The sequence below is a fragment of the Etheostoma spectabile genome, chromosome 18 (assembly GCF_008692095.1).
Source record: "Etheostoma spectabile isolate EspeVRDwgs_2016 chromosome 18, UIUC_Espe_1.0, whole genome shotgun sequence".
NCBI classification, from domain to species: domain Eukaryota; kingdom Metazoa; phylum Chordata; class Actinopteri; order Perciformes; family Percidae; genus Etheostoma; species Etheostoma spectabile.
In genome coordinates, this window is record NC_045750.1 from 7036624 (window position 1) to 7057186 (window position 20563).

At 41.6% G+C, this 20563-nt stretch overlaps 2 protein-coding genes across 2 annotated transcripts in view; both read left to right on the forward strand.

The window, feature by feature from the left end:
- sipa1l1 (signal-induced proliferation-associated 1 like 1) overlaps positions 1-20563 on the forward strand; it is a 79909-nt gene that overhangs the window by 54386 nt on the left and 4960 nt on the right. The window contains 15 exon segments of the mRNA XM_032542419.1: positions 5258-5837; positions 7577-7675; positions 7974-8149; positions 8492-8782; positions 9408-9484; positions 9487-9574; positions 10152-10285; positions 12589-12686; positions 13483-13970; positions 15511-15702; positions 16520-16688; positions 16866-17100; positions 17479-17649; positions 17993-18104; positions 18987-19065. Of these exon segments, the coding sequence (XP_032398310.1) occupies positions 5258-5837; positions 7577-7675; positions 7974-8149; positions 8492-8782; positions 9408-9484; positions 9487-9574; positions 10152-10285; positions 12589-12686; positions 13483-13970; positions 15511-15702; positions 16520-16688; positions 16866-17100; positions 17479-17649; positions 17993-18104; positions 18987-19065 (2989 nt within the window).
- rgs6 (regulator of G protein signaling 6) overlaps positions 17959-20563 on the forward strand; it is a 109606-nt gene continuing 107001 nt past the window's right edge. The window contains exon 1 of the mRNA XM_032542415.1: positions 17959-17970. The gene's annotated coding sequence lies outside the window, so the exon portion shown is untranslated. The remainder of the gene's footprint in view (positions 17971-20563) is intronic.

Here is a 20563-nt window from a genome sequence, read left to right on the forward strand (position 1 = left end):
GTGACGTCTTTGAGGTACACATTACTCTTCTCTGTGCAGTGTTGTGACAATGACCAAAAATAAACTAGTGCTGTCAATTAAAATATTTAATCCCGATTAATTGCATTATTGTCATAGCTAACTCGCAATTAATCACACTTTTTTATCTAATCTAAATGTCCCTTGATTTCTTTTTGTCACAATATAATTTTTTTTTTTCTCATTTAATGCTCTTATCAAAATGGAAAAGTGGATTGGCTTGCTTTGTGCAAAAGGTTTTTTTATGGAAAACAACATAGGCATAAAGCCAACTGTAGTGTTCAGTTTCACACGTAACATTCTCACTTGGAGCAAATAATCTCTCACGCAATGTAACACTGTCCATCATTAAAACGGTGAAAAAAATACTTTGGCGAGGGGGCGTAGAATTAGCATCAGCTGTGTGCTTGGCCATCAAGTGGTATTTCAGACTGGACGTGCTGCGATGAGAGCTCAGTTTAAAACAAAAACACACAGATCACTTTGGTCTTGTCAATGGAACATTTGTCAACTTTTGAAAAGTAAACTTTCCAATCAGAATCTTATTGGCATCCATTTTGCTGTCTCTCGCTCACCATCCACTCAAAACGTAACGTTACTACTCTTTAGCCGGCTCGCAAGCCCAAACAAGTGTGTGCAGCTTGCTTGTTGTTTTGTTTCCGGTTTAGCTAGATCCGGTGTGGTGTTGTAGTTTTTCTAACATTACTAGTTGTTGCAACAGCATGTGAAAGAAACTGCCAAGTTTGCTAGACCAAAAAGAACGGTAATCTTGCGATTAAAAAAATTGACGCCGTAAAAATGGGTTTGCGTTAACACCGTTAATAATGCGTTTAACTGACAGCACTAATAATAATAATAATAATAATTTGCATCCTAAGCCTAAATGACCAGGTTTTGTGGTTAGAATATACAGTATATATTATAGATTTTCCTTGATACATTCCCTGAAGGAAAATGTCATAATTCCCTGACTTCTTATCTCTGTTCCGATGTCTAGAACACAGTATTGCAAGTGCCCTAGCCTGAAAAGCCACCACACAAACCTGGTTTCTGGTTTGAGGACTAGTTGTCACAAGTAGACAAAAACATACTATATGTACCTACCATCCACACACATACATACCTCTTGGCCACTCACTGCAATAGGTATTGACATGTTTTTTTTTTCTTGTCTTGCCTCAGTGGGCAACTGGTCGTGGATACTGGAAAAGCAGAGCTGCCCACACACTGGATATTTATAAGACCACAAATCACTGTAACCACAGGAATGTGATCTTTCATTTCTGCTACCAAACCTCCTGCCACGAGGATCACACAGCAGCAGCACAGCCCAGCATCCCCATTACAGTACATTCTCATTTTCACTCCCTCTTTGGCTTCCTCCTCACCCTCGTTTCTCATTCAATCTCTTTTTTTGTGTTTATTTTTTTGTCATTCCATTTTTTTTGCTCTCTTTGTCTTGTTCTCTGGCTTTCAACCCTCTCTTTCTCTCTGTGTCTCTCTATCACTTCTCTCTGTCCTGCATGAGTCACAGGTCTATGATTGACTGACTCACAGGTGTTTGAGATCAGCAAGTGCTTTTAGAGCTCCAGAGTAATGTATTGAGTGATGTTGTGGTGATGGAGAAGAATAAGAATAAAAGGTCACATTTTATTTTAACAATTTGTTCAGCCTGCTTATAACCACTTCAGCTGCTCTTCTATGAAATACTCTGTGTGATTCATTTGTCATCTACTGAAAAGCAGGCTGATATTGCCTTGGGACTACGTGGCTTACTTTGTGCTTCGTATAATCTGTCAGTTTAAAAATTTAAGATTTGATGTGCTAGTACCCTGCAAGGTGAAAGCTAGTTAAAAGGACAATTCTGGGTTACTTTTTCATATACTATACTTTGATGTAGAATTCTAAACAATTTAATTCCCAAAACATAGATAGATAGATACTTTATTCATCCTAAAGGACATTTTAGGCGTCTAGTAGCAAGACAATAAAAAAACAAACATGTACACACATATCACAAAGTCAATTTTTCCCTCTTCCCTTGTATTGTACTAAAAAGCTGGATGGCCCTAGGAACAAAGGACCCCAACAATCAAGTCCAATAATACTGATGAGAGCGGCAAGAGTGAACCCAAACAGTAAAGTTGTGTGACAGAAAACCAAAACAAAGAGCTGAATGCACATATTAAGTTGGATTCAGACCAAAAAAAGCAATCCAGCGATTTTCTGCAGGGTTGTGCGGTGGTTGGAGTGCTACTCAAATGGCCTATTAGGGTGATGTCCTGTTTGGTTCTTAATGTAGCACCAGTAGTTACGGTTTTCCCTCATATTGTTTATTGACTGATGTTTCTGACAGAAAGAGAGAAATGAAAGAGACGAGCGCAACAGATTTGTTATTTGGCAGGCATTCAGCTATTACACAAACTCCTGGGAAATTCAGTGCTTGTCTTTGGTGTTTTAAAACTTTCTTGTGGCAACGATAGAGGCAGTGATGTTTCCTGTATAGGATTCTTAGTCTGGAAATCCACACTGAAATCTGAAAGATTAAGGGTCTGGCATTGAGTAATGAAATTTGCCCATCTCGAGGGGCGGTACCAAGCGTGCATTTGAAAATCTCATTGCACGCAATTGGATACCACTACAACCAATCACAACAATACATGGGGTGACGTATACAGAGCCCCATACGCTTAGCTACCAGCAGAGCTAACTGGTAGATTAAACTGTCGTCATCTGTTCAGCTCGCCTCTGGCCCGCCTATATCAGATACACCAATGTGATTGGTGCACCTCGGCTACAGGGTATATAAAATGATATAATGAGCAGCATTACTCGATGCCAGAGTAACTCGCTAAGCAAATTCGAATTGTGCTCTCGCGATAACTCTGGATTTCCAGGGTACAGGATTCTCACACCGCCTCAAAACCGACTGACAGTTTGACAAGTGTGATCGCAGGTTACATGATTGGCCACCGCAGCGTGACGTGGGGTTGCGTTTCTACAAAAGTGGAGCCTGTCTCAACTTTTTCGCCGCAGGCCGCTGCATTTACTTTGTCTCCCCCCCCGCGGCAAACCAACACCACAGCCTAAAAGCACTCAATCAACACACCCATTTAAAATGAATGGAAAGACCTACATTTTCGCCGCATCCCTCTGACGCCCGACGCAGGCTGTGTGAATACAGACTTAAGCTCCTTAGAGCTGAGGAGAACTGCAAAGTCTAGGGGGCTCATAACTAAGAGCTTCTTCTTTCACACACATCTTGTGATCCATTGTTACTATAAAATATTGATCACAGCCACTTCAACTATAACGTAGACCGCTTTAACTAGAAAGTAGAACATTCAAGTACATTTGAAAAAACTGGGCTGGCTTACCCAATCGATGAAATCAATTATTGAGGAATTTCAAACGGGTTTTTGCTCTCTGTGGAAGACATAGCTCCCTTTGGCGTGAACAGTTTTTTTTTGTACTTTATACATCTATTACATACATAAAAAACTATATAACACACTATAAGATGGGAAAAATCTAAAAAGCATAATAGGGGCTCTTTAAATATTTCATGAAGGTAGAAATAAGGGTAAGAAGGTTCATACTGAAAATGCACTAGTAGTTCTGTTAAAACCAACACAAATGCCTACTATAATAGCTGCAGGGAGGTTTGTCAGTGTGTTTGTATGACCCTCCACTTATACACGTGTATACACATACTGCTTTCTTCCCTTAATCTTGTTTATGTCAATGATTTCAGTACATATGCCATGTAACATTTTTACATACATACATGTAGCAACTACTAAGGTAATTCCCAGCAACACTGTACCATGAAAGTCTGTGCGTTCACTCTCTGAGGCAATTTCAACCAGAATAAAAATAGTTTCCTCTCTATCTGCTGTCTGTCACAAACAAGGAAAGGTGGAAAATGAGGTCAACAATTTGACGTTTAGTAGAATTGAACAGTACACGTCTCCAGGACAAGGTGTCTCTGAGGCATGTTTAGAAATATGTGGGTGACATTTTGATTTTAGTTGCTTATTAGACAAAGCGATTAATCCTGGTGACAACATGTGTGCTAATGCATGTCAGCGGGAAGGCGTGTGAGATGAAGTCCCCGACTTCCGATGCTACTCTAGTCAGCTGGTAATTATCACCTGAGAAAGGATGTGGGATTGAGCTCATTTGGTCATGGAGAGGTTGAGACCAGGACAGGTGTCCTATATTAAACTTGGGCTTTTTGTGGGTCATAAAAAGCCATTTCAGGGCACTGCTAACCTTTTTTTTGTCAACCACTTCAGACTGAGACATTCAACAGATCAAGTTGTAAATCAGTTTGTCTCACATAACCGAAAGAAACATTTTTCCAGCAAGCAATAATTCCCATATGCTTTCAGAGACTCCCACACAGTCCTCCTGTCTCAACCGCATTTTCCTTTTCCCTCATTCTGGGTTTTCCGGAGCTTTGGGTAGGAGATTTGGAATAGTACACTCCCCTCAACTCGCCTGCCTCTCAAAGGCTGCACAGCTGAGTTCCTGACATACCACATGTGGCAAACGACCTCAGATGGCCATTCCAGGACTTAATCAAAGGAAAAAGGGGTTTGGATAAGGGAGGGGGAGAGCAGGGAAAACAGGGAGGTATAGGACCTAGACAAGAAGTGCATACTGCAGTAAAGGACACGGCAAATGTACATAGCCTCAACACAATAGAAAATCTGTAAATATGTATTATGTACAGTTTTAGACTAAGATTGAGGTAGACAACAGATAATCCAAAAACATATAATAAGAAACTTATCATATTTGCAAGAGAAGAAAGATGGAGACTGCCCTGTTTTTGTATTTGTCTTGGCAGATACAGTATACCAGTTAAGAGTTTGTCCTTTTATGTTCCCATACTTGAGTGATAAAACAGGCAACATGAGGCTTTAATGCTTTAGATCAAACAAAGTCTGTTGCAGAATCTGCCAGCATTCATTTATGTTTTGCTATAAATCATAAAGACATAATTACTTGCTTGGATGTGATTTGACATTCTGAGTAAATTTACGGTTTGCTAAAATACTACTAGTAAGCCGCAGATCTATGATGTTGAAACAAAATACCAACCCTAATTTGGCCAAATTGTTGGTCAATACTGCAACAACTGATTTGTTAACCATCACTTTTTCTCATCTCCCATTTCACAACTTTCTCCTCTTGCCTACTCTATTCTTCCTGGTCTGCTTCTCTCCTGCAGTGTTGCTGTCACTCGTTCCAAAGACGTGCCCTCTTTTGGTCCCCCTATTCCAGAAGGTGTGGCTTTTCCCAAGTCCTCTGTGTTCCGGGACTTCCTGCTGGCCAAGGTCATCAATGCAGAAAATGCTGCCCACAAGTCGCACAAGTTCCGTGCCATGGCCACCCGAACACGCCAGGAGTACCTGCGCGACCTGGCTGAGCGCCACACCACCAGCACACCCATCGACCCCTCTGGGAAGTTTCCTTTCATCTCACTGGCCCACAAGAAAAAAGAGAAGAGCAAGCCATATGAAGGGGCAGAGCTGCGCAGCCTGGGGGCCGTGACCTGGCTGGTCCACGTTGAGGATCACGGGACCGGAGGGGAACTGGAGGCCCTCCTTTCTATCTCCAATGACTTTCTCATCCTTTTGGACCAGGAAGCCAAGGCCGTGGTGTTTAACTGTGCCACTAAGGACGTGATTGGCTGGACGCTGGGCAGCCCTGCATCTTTGCGGATTTTCTACGAGCGGGGAGAAAGTGTGTCTCTGAGGAGTATCAGTAATAATACTGAGGATTTCAAAGAGGTGGTCAAACGTCTAGAGGTTAGAAGACAAACGCACCAATACATGACATATGTGATAGCACTGATAGTTGTGCTTAATGCATGTATGATGTATTTTGTCAGTTTCAACAAAATGTTTTTGGTCCCTGTAACCAAGTGGTTGGCACTACTGCAAAATGAAACCAGACTCCATGTTGGTCAACTGAGTAAGACAAAGGAATGGCTGAGGTCACAAACATTTATTCATGTAAACAGACACGTGCTCACAAACCAAACTAAAATGCTGTTGGCTGCCATTAATGATTTACCTAGCCCACTCACGGTCTCTTCTACTATTTACTGTCGGCTATCAGTCTGACAGAATGACAACATGTTTGTGTTTACGTGCCAAAGCTGCTGTCTCATCTTATTCAGGGAGTTTCAGAAACACCTCTGGACAACATACTCCTAATGGCTCATACACCTACACATACAGTAAAGTGGTGATAGCTCTTCCTTAGCTGTTTCCATGGAAACTGGTTGGAAAAAAAGGTGTTTTCTTATGCAATCCTCAGTGCTTTAGAATACATTCATTTCCCCGGCCTTTCCCCACCTTCAGTCTGTGTGGATGCATGTGATGGTATTTCACCATGTTTTTATGTAACCTGGATTGAGTTCACCATCTTTGATTTGCAAACATGCATACAAACATATTGGAACACACACATCGTTTTGTGGCTCACTTTCATGTTGAATTTTATGCATCTTGCGTTAATCTTCAATCATTTGGACTACCTCGGTCCCAGAAAGAGGAAGGGAAGTGGCCTTGGGTGTCTCTCTCTCTCCCCCTCTCCACACTCTTTTTTCACCTCTTGTTTGCTCGTTTCCTTTTTTCTTGTACTCTCTTCCTGTCCCAACCGCACATTCAGAAACATCAGAGCATCATAACAATTCCTATTAGGGTGCCAGTCTTTCAGTATGATTAATTTACCCATCCTTGAGTTTCACTTCCATTTATCTTTCACTGAGTTGGAGTGTCCTTAGCTTTTTGCTAACTCCCTGATTAAACAAAGAAATGCAGGGTGCCCTGAAGCCGCCGGGGGCGTACCCCGAGGGAAGAAGAGAAGGATTGTGACTGACCACAAGGGGAAAGTAGTCGGGAGTGAGGATTGGCTTTACCAGATTATCATTTGTCATTATTGGTTGCCCTTTGCAGTTTGGCGGGTGCCCCTAGCCATTTCTCATTAAAAATTAAACTATTTTTAACTTTTCTACCTCACTTAAATAAGCACCGCCGCTACACAGCGCTCCCCGCCCTGCCTGGATGCTAAGAGTCACATCTTTCCATGAAATAAACAGAGTTTAAAAGTGTCTCTCCTAAGCAACACATCTCTGTGTGAACACAACTTCAAGCTCTCATTTCTGTCACTTGTCGTGCGTGCGTGCGTGTATTCATGGTCATGCATCTCTAAGTGATCACTTAAGTTGTTTAAAAGAAATCTCTTCAGTTTTAAAGTGGAAGCATATATTCATTTGCATTGAACATGCAGACCTACACATTTTAAGACTTATTATTCTAGTATTTTATTAAAAGTTTTCCCAAACTGATTCTATTCTACACATGAAAATAATGTTTGGTGGAGGGTGTGGAAGCTATAAGTTTGCGATCCTTTTCCCAAAATGTCCCCTTTTGTATTTTGTTGTTTCCCCTCACCTCTTTTCTTTTCACTCCTTTGATAATTCATGCAAGTTCATCTTCCATCTGTACTTTGTGCATCTCTCTGCCCTCCCTATGTCCAGTTCCTGACAAAGGGGTGCGAAACATCAGAGATGACACTTCGTCGAAATGGCCTGGGGCAGCTGGGCTTCCACGTAAACTATGAAGGCATCGTGGCTGAGGTATCTGTCTGCACAGAACCCAAATGTTGTGATTTGTTATTTGATGCATCATCTCATATCAAATGTGCTGTATTGTTTCAAAATGTCTAAAAATATGTTTATGAAAAGCCAGGTTGTAAGTAATTTCACTCCTGTCACTCAAAATCACATAATAGGAAAACAAATGGGGATTTATTTATTTATAATGGAAAAAACTACTTTTAAACATACGTGATGGCATATGTGGACACTTTGACCATCTTGGATATTAAGATGTCACTAATAGAGCTCTAATGCAATTAAACTCTGTTACTAATAGGTGGAGCCATATGGTTACGCCTGGCAGGCAGGACTGCGGCAGGGAAGCCGATTGGTAGAAATCTGCAAAGTTGCTGTAGCATCACTGACCCATGAGCAGATGATTGACCTCCTGCGGACCTCAGTGACCGTGCGTGTTGTTATCATCCCTCCACATGATGACGCCACTCCTCGCAGGTAAGTGGGGATGGGAGTGGTACCATAATTTTCTCTCCTTTAGTTAATATACAGTTATCTGGACATACAGTTCACAGAATTGCTCTCATACACTTAATTCAGTGGAGATTCACATTACTTCAAGAAACCAAATAAAATACTAGAGTACCAAGCCAATAACCAAATAAAAACACACACAGCTTTTTTTATTTGTGTCATTGGATATTTAAAAAGTCACACATTCTAAATCTTATTTCAGACCTTTAGAAATCCCTGCTTTGAAGAAAGAAATGCTAAATGTACCCTCAATGACACTGACAACTCTTTCTTCTCAAACAAAATGTCTTTCCTCCTTTTCTACAGAGGCTGTTCAGAGCTCTATCGGATACCTGTGTCAGAATACAAGGGCGGCAGCAGCAGTGATAGTGGCTCCTTTGAATACAAGTTCCCCTTCCGCAGCAACAACAACAAGTGGCAGAGGACCTCCAGTAGCCCTCAGCAGTCACTGACTGCCTCACCACAGCCTCACACGCCCAACCGGGCCATCAGTTTGGGTAGCTCAGTGGGGAAGACCCTGTCAGCTGAGAGGTTGGAGAGGGGTGCAGCCATCCCTCGCAGTGTCAGTAGTGATGGCCGGCCCCTGGACACCAAGAGGTTAGAGCCCCTTGGCTTTTTAGACATTGCTTATAAGAATATAATATTTATCATTGCAAATTCTGCAAACTAGTGTATCAACAAAACACACAAACGACAGCCATTGGGTATGTTTTTAAACCAAAGCTTTAAACTATTCATGTTATTTTTGTGGGAACTGTGGCCACGAAGTAGCAATCAATGGAATTTCCTCTGAAGGAACAACTAAGAACATTTTGCTCCTACAATGCTTTGTTGTGTTTATTTCACCTTCCTTTAGTTCCTCTATTCCACGTGCCTGTACATTCTTAACGTGTGCGTGTGCGCGTGCGCGTGTGCGTGTGCGCGTGTGCGCGTGTGTGCGTGTGTGCGTGTGTGGTGTGTGCGTGTGTGCGTGTGTGTGTGTGTGTGTGTGTGTGTGGTTGTGGTGTGTGTGTGTGTGTGTGTGTGTGTGTGTGTGTGTGTGTGTGGTGTGTGTGTGTGTGTGTGTGTGTGTGTGTGTGTGTGTGTGTGGTGTGTGTGTGTGTGTGTGTGTGTGGTGTGTGTGTGTGTGTGTGTGTGTGGTGTGTGTGTGTGTGTGTGTGTGTGTGTGTGGTGTGTGTGTGTGTGTGTGTGTGTGTGTGTTGTGTGTGTGTGTGTTCTCCAGGATGTCTCCGGGCAGTGAGAGCTATAGCCTGGCCTCCTCCTTGGCACTGGGGCGTTCCCCTCACAATCGCAGCTCTCCAGCAACCTGTCTTGTTCCAGTGACGCCTCCGGAAGCTCTGCTCATTGGAGACAGAAGTCCATGCTGAGCAGTAAGAAAGGGGGGGGGGGGTCTGTGGCTGGATTTGTTTCAGAGTAATTTTAATTCAAATTATGACATATCGTATCAGAAGCAACAAATTCTCTGGCTATTACAAAAGCATTTGTTGCTGCCTTGTGTTACTTCTTCTTTTTTCGTTTTCTTTATCTAATTATAAATGATAGTTAAAAGAATTATTATTTACATGTTTCTGTCATGATTGTATGGTCATGAGCTGGTACTATAGTGTTACAAGGAGCATTACTCAGTTTTACATCTTTAGAAAGCATTCTAGATTACCAGCACTGAGAATATTTCTACTGGAGTCCTTGTTTTACTTTTAGGGAGCTGATTTATTGAGTTCCACAATTGTCACCCTGTAGGAAAAGTGAAGTGATAACATTTGTGTGTTATATTTTAATGCTCTTGACAGAACATCTTTTTTATACTTCCCCTCACTACAGCCTGTGGTCAAATGTATTGTCTTGCAAACGCTGTTCTTCTGTCATATCTAGCTCTGTATTTTTAATCAGTGGTAACACACTTTTAGCTGATAAAAAATCTACATAAAGAAATCTAAGTTTTCTGATTTGTGTGCTCTTTTACCAGGTTTGCAGGCAGCCGCCACTCTCCAATGTCTGGGGAGAGACGAGAGGTGGTTGGAGAGGGCGGGTCCAGTGGAAAGTCCACCCCCAATTGGTCGAGAATGGAGGAAGGAGGAGGAGCCGAACGAGGCTCAACAGGTAATTATATATATTATATACAGTAAACCTTTATCAGAGAGGAAGGTGCAGTGTCTTAAAATTCAAGGTAGATTCTGATATTTTCAGCAATGTAAATGTTTTTACTCATGCAGGTTTTCGAAACATCAGTCTGTGGATGTGTGTGTATGGATGTGTCTTTATATGTGACGGCACTTGACAGGAAAATAAATCATATTTATCCTTTTTACTAAATCCTTTGAAATGACAGATATCCACTCTGGAAGATTGTGTGTATGTTGTTTGTGTGTGCCTTCTTATCTGCAGCTAGTGACAGTTTTTTGGAGCTGAAATACAAACACTGACAGCATCCACAATCCTCTTCTTCTACCTCCTCCTCTTCCTCCTCCTCTTCTGCAGGCTGTGAATATTGCGTTCACAGAGCAGGGCTTAATTTCTCTGCAAGCAGACAAAAAGGTGGAAAGATAATGAGACAAACAGAAAACAAGGAAAGAAATAATACATGGGGAAATGAGACCAAACAATGATCTCAATTAAAGTATATGGCTTTTCCTTTGGCACTTTATTCTATATGGTTTAATAAAGAAGAAAGAGAAAGGGGAGACATTCCTTACTTTCCTGTCAGCACAGTTGGCCAAGCTTCCTTTGTGGGCCTTTCCTTCCTTCACTTCCTCCCTCCCGTCTGTTCCTCATTCTCCACTGCCATTTATGTTTGCCTCTCATTCATCTTTTTATTCTCTTGTACATTGGTTTTCATTTTATTTAAGAGTATTCTCCCATGCACTGTTTTTGGAGAGTTTCCTTCTTTTTCCCCAGCTTGGTCTCTGAAAGCCACAAAAACTACATGCCACTCTGATTCCCAGCAGGATGTTGCTTTGGTTGGTTGTTGACCAGCCTACTTTCAGCCATGTCCTCAACCTGTTCCTGACCGCCACAATCAGAGAGAAAGGCTCTAGTCTTTCATTTTGTGGTTGTTAATGGCACTTATGTCTTTATTGGGCAGGGTGGAACAATGCCGGCTGGGCCAATTCAAACTGTGTCAGCCAAGTTTTCAGGCCTACACAGTCTGCTTTGCTGTCTCTGTGGTTAAGAGTTCTGTCGTTCTCTCTTCCTTAACATTTTTACCCCCTTGACCAGAGTCTTCAGCAACGATGATGTGGCCGTGCTCTGTACAGAAATAACACAAGTCATGCAAAGGGCAGAAAACTCACTTTCGCTCTCTCAATTCCTGTCACAAGCAAACAAGACATTAACTTAGCCCTTAAAGTACCCTACACAGCGTTTGGCATTAGAATAATTATTGCATTAAGTGTTCTTGTTGGATCTATTTAACACACCATTTGCTCCATTGTCTTTTGACATCCTTTGGCAGGTTTATGATTAATTCATGCGTTGGGTGTTGAGATCTTGAAAATTGCTATTTGTCGTGACTTCCTATCATATGCACAGCAACTTTTATCTACCTTAACATTGTTTTTTGTTTAACAAAGCCTGCAGGAGTGCACCCATTAATCACAAGGGGCTGAGATATTGTGCTTTTGGTTTTTCATTAAAAGAATCAGGATTTTTGTACTTTCATGTGGTTAACCAATCATATCAATAACAATGCTTAAGAAAGAAAACATCACACACATAGTCACATACTTTCTATATATGCACAGGCACTCAAACAAGCAGGCATGCACATGTGGAACCATCTCTAATTAGTGCAGAGAGGCTTTTGGTCTGCTATGCAGAGAAAACTATGTAGAGTAATGAATATTCTAAGTGAGATATGGGGGTTTCACTACATTACTAGACTCACCAGAGCAGATGTTATGACACCTCCCTTAGCTCTGCTTTTCACGGTGCTCTGGTCATTAGCTGCATACTCTGTATGTCTTGTTACATAACATGTAGACAATTACACAACAGTCCCATTTATACCTCGAGTTTTGCTTCAGGAACACACACCACACACACACACCACACACACACACACACACACACACACACACACACACACACACACACGCACACAAAGAACTGCTTGCCCAAAGCAAACAAAGCCAGCAAATTTCTGTTTGATGTTTATTACTTTTGATCATAAGTGATCTTAGTTTTTGTCCATGGACATGTCAGAGGCAAAATGAAAACAATGCCATCATTATGAACCTACAGGAAGCATGAGTGCTGTAGTTGCAAAATACACATAAGTGACCAGAGGGGAGAACGACTCTTCTGCTGAATCACCAACAAATCCTCACTACCAATCACCATCACCGCTGGGTTCTGTACTTGTGTTTTACTAACACCGTCTGTGTTTATTGGTGTATTTATTGCAGAGGCCCCAGTCTCCAAGTCTGGTCAAGGCTTTTCTGGAGCTCCCCGTATCCAGAGGCAGGAGCAGGTTATCCACCTCTCCCCGAAGAAGGGCAGCCAGGTCAGGCTTTACACCTGTCTTACACTATTTACTTATACCTTCAGATTTTTGACAGTACAGTTTAATGGCTCTGTAACACTCTTTTTCCAAGTTTTGGGCCATAGATGACTGATAGTTTCATTTCATTAAGGACTTCTGTATCCCTATTGACATAATGTGTAAATTTCATTCTGTTATCATAGTTAATAAATGTGTAGCCTGGTGTTGTGATTGCATTTAAAGTAATTTTAACGATGTGGTGGTCACCAAACAACAAAAAACTGATATTTTCACAACATGAAAATCTCCCTCAACTGTCATTTACCTAGGGGTGGGTACTAAATTCAATAGTTTTGTAAGAATTTTAAGGCACTGACCGAATGGCCTCCTTAGTATCGAGTACCAAAATCTCAATACCTAAATGAGTGAATTTCATTAGTCAATGAGCCAAGGATGCAGCATGCTTCTACCTAGATCTAATAATGCTTGTAATTGGCGGTCTAACATGTTGTGGAGACACAAAGTAAAACAATGTTGTAATTTCATTTTGTTAAAATGGATTTTACGACGTATTGAAAATTGGCGTTCAGGAACTGGTATCAAAGTTAAATTTCTTTTTAAGATTATTTTTTTGGGGCATTTGAGGTCTTTATTTATATAGGACAGCTGAAGACATGAAAGGGGAATGACATGCAGCAAAGGGCCACAGGTCAGAGTCGAACCTAGGGCTGTTACGTCGAGGAGTAAAGCAAAACATTTTAACAACACCAAGCCCTAAATTTACCCTTGCTTTTCCACTTTCTGTTTGTCCTGGCAGTCTGACGGCCCTTACTCTGGGCACTCCAGCAGTAACACTCTATCCAGCACAGCTTCCAGCGGGGGCCACAGTGACAGCGATAAATGGTACGAAATGGGAGCGGGTGGAGGCTCCAGCGGTGACCAGGGTGAGCCAGAGCCCAACGGCCTGGGTGGAGGGGGCTACCTGCAGGGGGCTTCAGCTGACAGCGGCATCGACACCAGTTCTTATGGAGCCTCCCACCACACACACTCCCACTCTCATCACGGCAGCACCACCTCCCTGCTGGCTCCCAGCGGAGGCAGGGAAAGCAGGGAGCGGTCAGTGTCCCCATGGCACAGCCCCACCGAGGGAGGACGCAGGATGCTGGAGAGGTCGCCAGCTGCAGCCGAGTCCCCGGGCCCTCCAGCAGAAAGGAGCCAGGACGGCACAGGCCGAACCCCACCTACCCATCTCCTTGTTAGAGATAGCAGTACCTACAGTCTGAGTGAGGCTGGATCACACTCGAGGTCTGTCCGTGTGTTTTTGTACATTTATAAGGTTTTGTGTGTGGAGGGTTTAGTATGTCTATGCAAAACTTGAAGTGCAGTACACAACTTTATGTTTAAGGGAGGGGTTACAAACTGATTTTTGTGGTTGTGATATGATTAACAAGTTAAGACAAAAACAATTTTGCTTGTTTATTACTTTGACTTTTCTCAAAGCCTTTCTTTTCTTGAAAATAGCAAATCTTAAAAAAAATATTCAAATGAAACAATCTGAGGGCTCTTTGGTTGAACTGCTTACTGTACATTAACATGAACACCCCTTATTAGAGGCCACGGGTAGGTATTGCTTAGCTATTAAAGCCAAAAAGGTTGAGAGCCAGTGCTTTAAATGCACCCAGTGGAGTAGAAAGAAAAGAAGAATGTTTACATTTAGTGTCTCTTCCCAAAATGCATTGTGCGTATCCTTGAGGCCTAACAAACGTATACCTAGCCTACTTCTTGCGCAAACACTTGCTACTCACCTTAAAGAACTGTGAAAGAAACATGATTTTGTTGCAGAGTGAGGTAATAAGCATCTGGAGCAGACGGCAAACACAGTCAGTGTTCTGTTTATAAAAAATATTTATTATTCTGTCACTGTAACTTTAATAGGACAAGCAGTTGACCAATAGCAACCACACAGAAATATGCACAAAAACATATATAACACAACCAGTTGCAAACAGGGTAATACAGATGTGAAAGTGCTTCCAGGAGCACTGAATAATAATTAATAAAGTAAATCTAAAGTTGCGTCTTATCTAATATCAGTTCCAATTTCAAACTTGACCTCTTCCACTTAATCATTGTGTCAGGGCAGTATTTGTCTGATCTCTGCAACATGTTTCCAATTCTCATTACTCGACTCAATATCACTTCGACGAGAGGAACACACACTAGACCACCTCCCTCTCAATGAGTCTTTCCTGGAAACCAAGCATGGGGGCAATTTTAACTCCCTCTTATCTTTCCACATTAGGCTTCAGGAAATGTCGAACATGTGTTAAACTTTTCCTAGATGAACTGGTGTCCAGAGCTGAGAAAATTCCAGTGTCTTGCGCTTCCTGTTTGAGCAAGTCTATTCACTTGTTCAGATACAGTTACAGTTCATGACCTGGGCATCACCTGTTCAGCATTTAAGCTCCATTTGTATTCTGTGGTGTGGCGGAGGGGGAATAAGAGCGCTCTGAAATGAGTTTGACTGCAGGTGAAACTATAATTTTCCAACTGGATCTCAATAATGGAAATTCCTAGATGATTAGAATGTTACACTATTCCGATTTGTATTAATCCTTGCCTTAAGACTTAAACACAGCGTGAAACTATTGGGATAAACATGTTCAGATTCTTTTTTCTAAACAATATAGAATCCAAGTAAGTTATAATAAAAACTTGTCATTGCCTTAAAATGGTTTCTTTCTCTTATGATCAAATTTGTATATATCTTTCATCAGTGTCTAAGCTTGTCTTATTTGTGGTGTATTGCCATGATGCTCATTCTCCCCCCTCTCTGTCCAATCAGTGCCAGGCACTCAGGCCACAGCTCCCCAAGAGATGAGTCCTCCCCTTCAACCACCTCCCCCTCATCCCAGTCCTCACCATCCCCTGGGCCCAAGAGCTTCTACCCCCGCCAAGGAGCTCAGTCCAAGTACCTAATTGGTTGGAGGAAACCCGGTTCCACCATTAATTCTGTTGACTTTGGAGACACACGCAAGTAAGGAGAAATACATGTGTATATAAACTAGGAAACAATAAAGTGGGTCTTTAATTGTTGTTCCCAATCCAGCGGTGGTTTAAAACTGTTGCACATATTTACATTAATGGTGCCACCAGAGTTTGCAGAGTTTAAAAAGAAATTGCCCATAGGTGCATTAGCTGACCCTCATCGCAAAATTCAATTTTTACGGTGTTTTGGTCCTGGTGGATGCTGGTACATGTGGTTTTGTAACAGCATACCTAATGTACCTACCTTCCTGCAGGGAGTGGACAAATAAACAAGAACCCTTGTACAATATTATGCAATGTATTCACACTCACAATAACGCTCAATCAATACTTTCCTTTGTAAAAGCTTTATTTATATTGAGACCGGGGAGAGGTGATGATGCAGTGTTAATTTTTCTCATCATCCCTATATTTATAATGCGCTCACAAAATTGAACATTATTAGCTTTACAATGACAGTATTTATTGTATTTATTTATTGCTCTGTAACACTGCATTTGATCCTATTACTTATCCACCCACTGTGCTTTCCTATTAATGTCTTTTGTTATCAATCATATCCATGTTACTTGTTTACCCCCTTGTGGTTGAAGATGCTATTACACTGAAGGCTTAAATGATGCAGTAACTGAATGCAGTTTCCCAATTATAGGCTCTACTGGAGACGCTGAATGACCACATAACATAACTGTTCATCAGTGGTATTGTTAGAATAAAGGGACAACAGATCATCAGTGCAGCGTGCATAATTTCTCTCATGATTGTGGTTGATTAATTGTCTCTGGCTGCGTCCATGTGTTTATTAGGAAGTCTCCAGGAGAGAGTGGTGGGGAGGTTGTTCCAACCCCAGCAGCCAGGCCCTCTCTTCGGGATATGCACTCACCTCAGCCTCATGCTAAATCTACTATGGAGGAAGATGTGAAGCGACACAGTGCCCCAGAAAGCCCTCCACCACCACGCAGACATAAAGAAAAGGTACATCTGATGGCTTGTTTGTAAAATCTTATTACAGGCACAACTTGTTAATAGACACATGGCAACATATTGTGAAATGACTTCTGCTAGCCATGTTTCTATAATCTTTTAGATCTATGTAGATCCTGTGTTATAGTAATATTACAAAAACACTTCAATTCCCCCCCCATCCTGCAGCACCACCAGAAATCACCACCAAGCCAGCCTCTCAGCCACCGTCGCTCACTCCATCGCACCCTGTCTGATGAGAGTATCTATCGTGGCCAGCGCCTTCCTCCCCTGTGCGACTCAGTGGCTGACCCGGCACTCAGTGGTGATGTTCTCTTCAGCTGCTCCACCCTCCCACGCTCACCCACCACCCGCGGAGTTCCCCTCCGACGGCCTTCCTATAAGCTGGGAGTCAAACTCCACGGTAAAAAAGAGATTTCTTGCTCATAAAGGTCTTTAAAACAGCTGGAGTCCATTCACATTCAGAAGATGTTTGCAGGGGCTTCTATCAATTTTCACAGATTTTATTTTGTAACCAAGGTTCATGTTATGTGGCCATTTTATCCATAGAGGGGCAGCAGTGAAGGAATAGATGGTTAATACATCCTCACTAAGTTATGTGATTTGTTTTTAATTATGAACTAATGTGACTGTAATAAACTGAAAGTGTGTGTCTGATAGATGGTAATAATAAATAAATTTCAGGTATGTGTCTGCTGCCCCCTTTTGATTGAAAATACAAAATGGCCATAAAAAAAGGTTTGACATTCAGTTCTTTCCACAACCTAATTTCTGTTTATAGGTGACCTTTCAGCATCTGACACATCATTGGTGGATTTGGTGGAGCGCCATCGTGGACCCCTCCCTCAGGAGCTGATGCCCCTCCCGTCTCAAGACAGGGACAGCCCCCTAGAGTGGACACACCTGGTGGATGTGGCCAGTACATTTGAGAGTGAAAGAAACACACACTACGGTATTACCAATTACTAATAAGTGCAAACATTTCTTTCCATTTATGTGGTTCTTTTCCTTTGCACAAGTACACTAAAATAAGCACTTGGCTTGAGGGAATTCTGTATATTATGATCCCGAAATGAATAAATATTAATAAGATGATGTCAAATTAGGATAGGTTGTGTCCAGTTATTATGATGTAGACTGTCATCAGTACACTGTTACACCATGTACGTATGTATTTTACATTATAAATAGTCTTACCTACTTTTTCAGTTAGAGGCGTTTATTATTTATTATGCACCTGCCTCTAATTTTGTTAGACTTATTTTCACCTTTTGTCCATTTCTGTCTTCTTCCAGTCCAGAGAAGTTATGTGTTCGGAGATTCAAACCACCGAAATAGTGGCGCCTCCAGTCCCCAACAGGCCCACATAGAGCTGCAGCCCGCTCCACTGTCACGGCCCTCATCTAGGTAACACCATACCCATACGCTCTTTACCAGTTTGTTTCAACATTTTATTCCACATTATTTACTTCCACTTACACCATACCCTAATAATACCTAAAAGGAAATACAAATACCAAAGTCCAAAATCCTTACACACAAGAAATATGCAGGACACAGGACTGCACCTGTTGCAGCCAAACAAGACACAAATTACAAGTGTTGCCTGTTGATTTCCTTTTTGAAGGACAATATGTAGTTCACTACCTTATCTGTAAAGCTAATCATAGTTACCTACCACTAAAAGAAGATTAATTTAATAAGGCTTCTCATTGTACAGCTACTGTTAAGATTGTTATTACCATATTGGTCCGAATATAAGACTGAATGTGTGTGTGTGTGTGTGTGTGTGTGTGTGTGTGTGTGTGTGTGTGTGTGTGTGTGTGTGTGTGTGTGTGTGTGTGTGTGTGTGTGTGTGTGTGTGTGTGTGTGTATATATAATACACACATACACACCACCACACACGCATACATACTGTGTATATAGTAGATAAATGAATGTAGATTGCACAGAAAATACAAGTTGAACAGAAACTACTAATGCAGGTACAGTGAATGAATGTAGAGAATAAACCGTAAACCAATGGGTAGTGTTGTCGAGGGCACATAGTCTAAACCATGTTTACTCCTAGTTCTGCAGAGTCTTCAGGTCATAATTGGGAAAAAAAATGATCCGCTCACTATCATCGAGAGTATTAACAAGGCCAACTACTAGGGCTGCAGGATTCAGAAAAAGTTGAAAAACGATTCTCAATAATTTTTTTATCGGCAGCGCTTGAATCAATTCCTATAATAAAAAATAAAATAAAAACTACCAACTACTGTACATGTTTTCTCTGTTATCCACAGTGAGGGTCACATAGGGCTGGAGAGGAAGGTGACTAAGCTGGAGGCCATGGTGAAGATGCTCCAGGAGGACCTGAAGAAGGTGGGAGAGAACACGCGCAAACATACAGTCAGGTCCATAAATATTGGGACAGCAACACAATTCTAATCTTTTTGGCTCTATACACCACCACAATGGATTTGAAATTAAATGAAAAAGATGTGCTCTAACTGCAGACTTTCAGCTTTAATTTGAGGGAACTTACACCCAAATCAGGTGAACGGTGTAGGAATTACAACAGTTTGTATATGTGCCTCCCATTTTTTTAAGGGACAAATAGTAACGGGACAGATTAACAATCATAAATCAAACTTTCACTTTTTAGTACTAGGTTGCAGTCATTACAGCCTAAAGTCTGGAACGCATAGACATCACCAGACGCTGGGTTTCATCCCTGGTGATGCTCTGCCAGGCCTCTACTGCAACTGTCTTTAGTTCCTGCTTGTTCTTGGGGCATTTTCCCTTCAGTTTTATCTTCAGCCAGTGAAATGCATGCTCAATCGAATTCAGGTCAGATGATTGACTTGGCCATTGCATAACATTCCACTTCTTTCCCTTAAAAATCTCTTTGGTTGCTTTCGCAGTATGCTTCGGTTCATTGTCCATCTGCACTGTGAAGCGCCGTCCAATGAGTTCTGAAGCATTTGGCTAAATATGAGCAGATAATTGCCTGAAACAATTCAGAATTCATCCTGCTGCTATTGTCAGCTTTTTAGATGTTTTTTGGCAAACTCTAATCTGGCCTTCCTGTTTTTGAGGCTCACCAATGGTTTACATCTTGTGATGAACCCTCTGCATTCACTCTGGTAAAGTCTTCTCTTGATTGTTGACTTTGACACACATACGCCTACCTCCTGGAAAGTGTTCTTGATCTGGCCAACTGTTGTGAAGAGTGTTTTCTTCTCCAGGGAAAGAATTCTTTGGTCATCCACCACAGTTTTCCGTGGTCTTCCGGGTCTTTTGGTGTTGCTGAGCTCACCGGTGCATTCTTTCTTTTTAAGAATGTTACAAACAGTCGATTTGGCCACACCTAATGTTTTTGCTATCTCTCTGATGGGTTTGTTTAGATTTTTCAGCTTAATGATGGCTTGCTTCACTGATAGTGACAGCTCTTTGGATCTCATATTGAGAGTTGACAGCAACAGATTCCAAATGCAAATAGCCCACTTGAAATGAACTCTAGACCTTTTTATATGCTCCTTGTAAAAGGGATAATGAGGGAATTACACACCTGACCATGGCAGAGCTGAGCAGCCAATTGTCCCATTACTTTTGGTCCCTAAAATAATGGGAGGCACAAATGCAAACTGTTGTAATTCCTACACATTTTCCCTGATTTGGATGTAAATACCCTCAAATTAAAGTTGAAAGTCTGCTTTAAAGCACATCTTTTTCATTTCAAATCCATTGTGGTGGTGTATAGAGCCAAAAAGATTAGAATTTTTGATGTCCCCATATTTATGGACCCGACTGTATACAGTACATATGCATGATATTGATTTTTTTTTTGTCTATCAAAAGTGCTTATCTGAATGTTTAC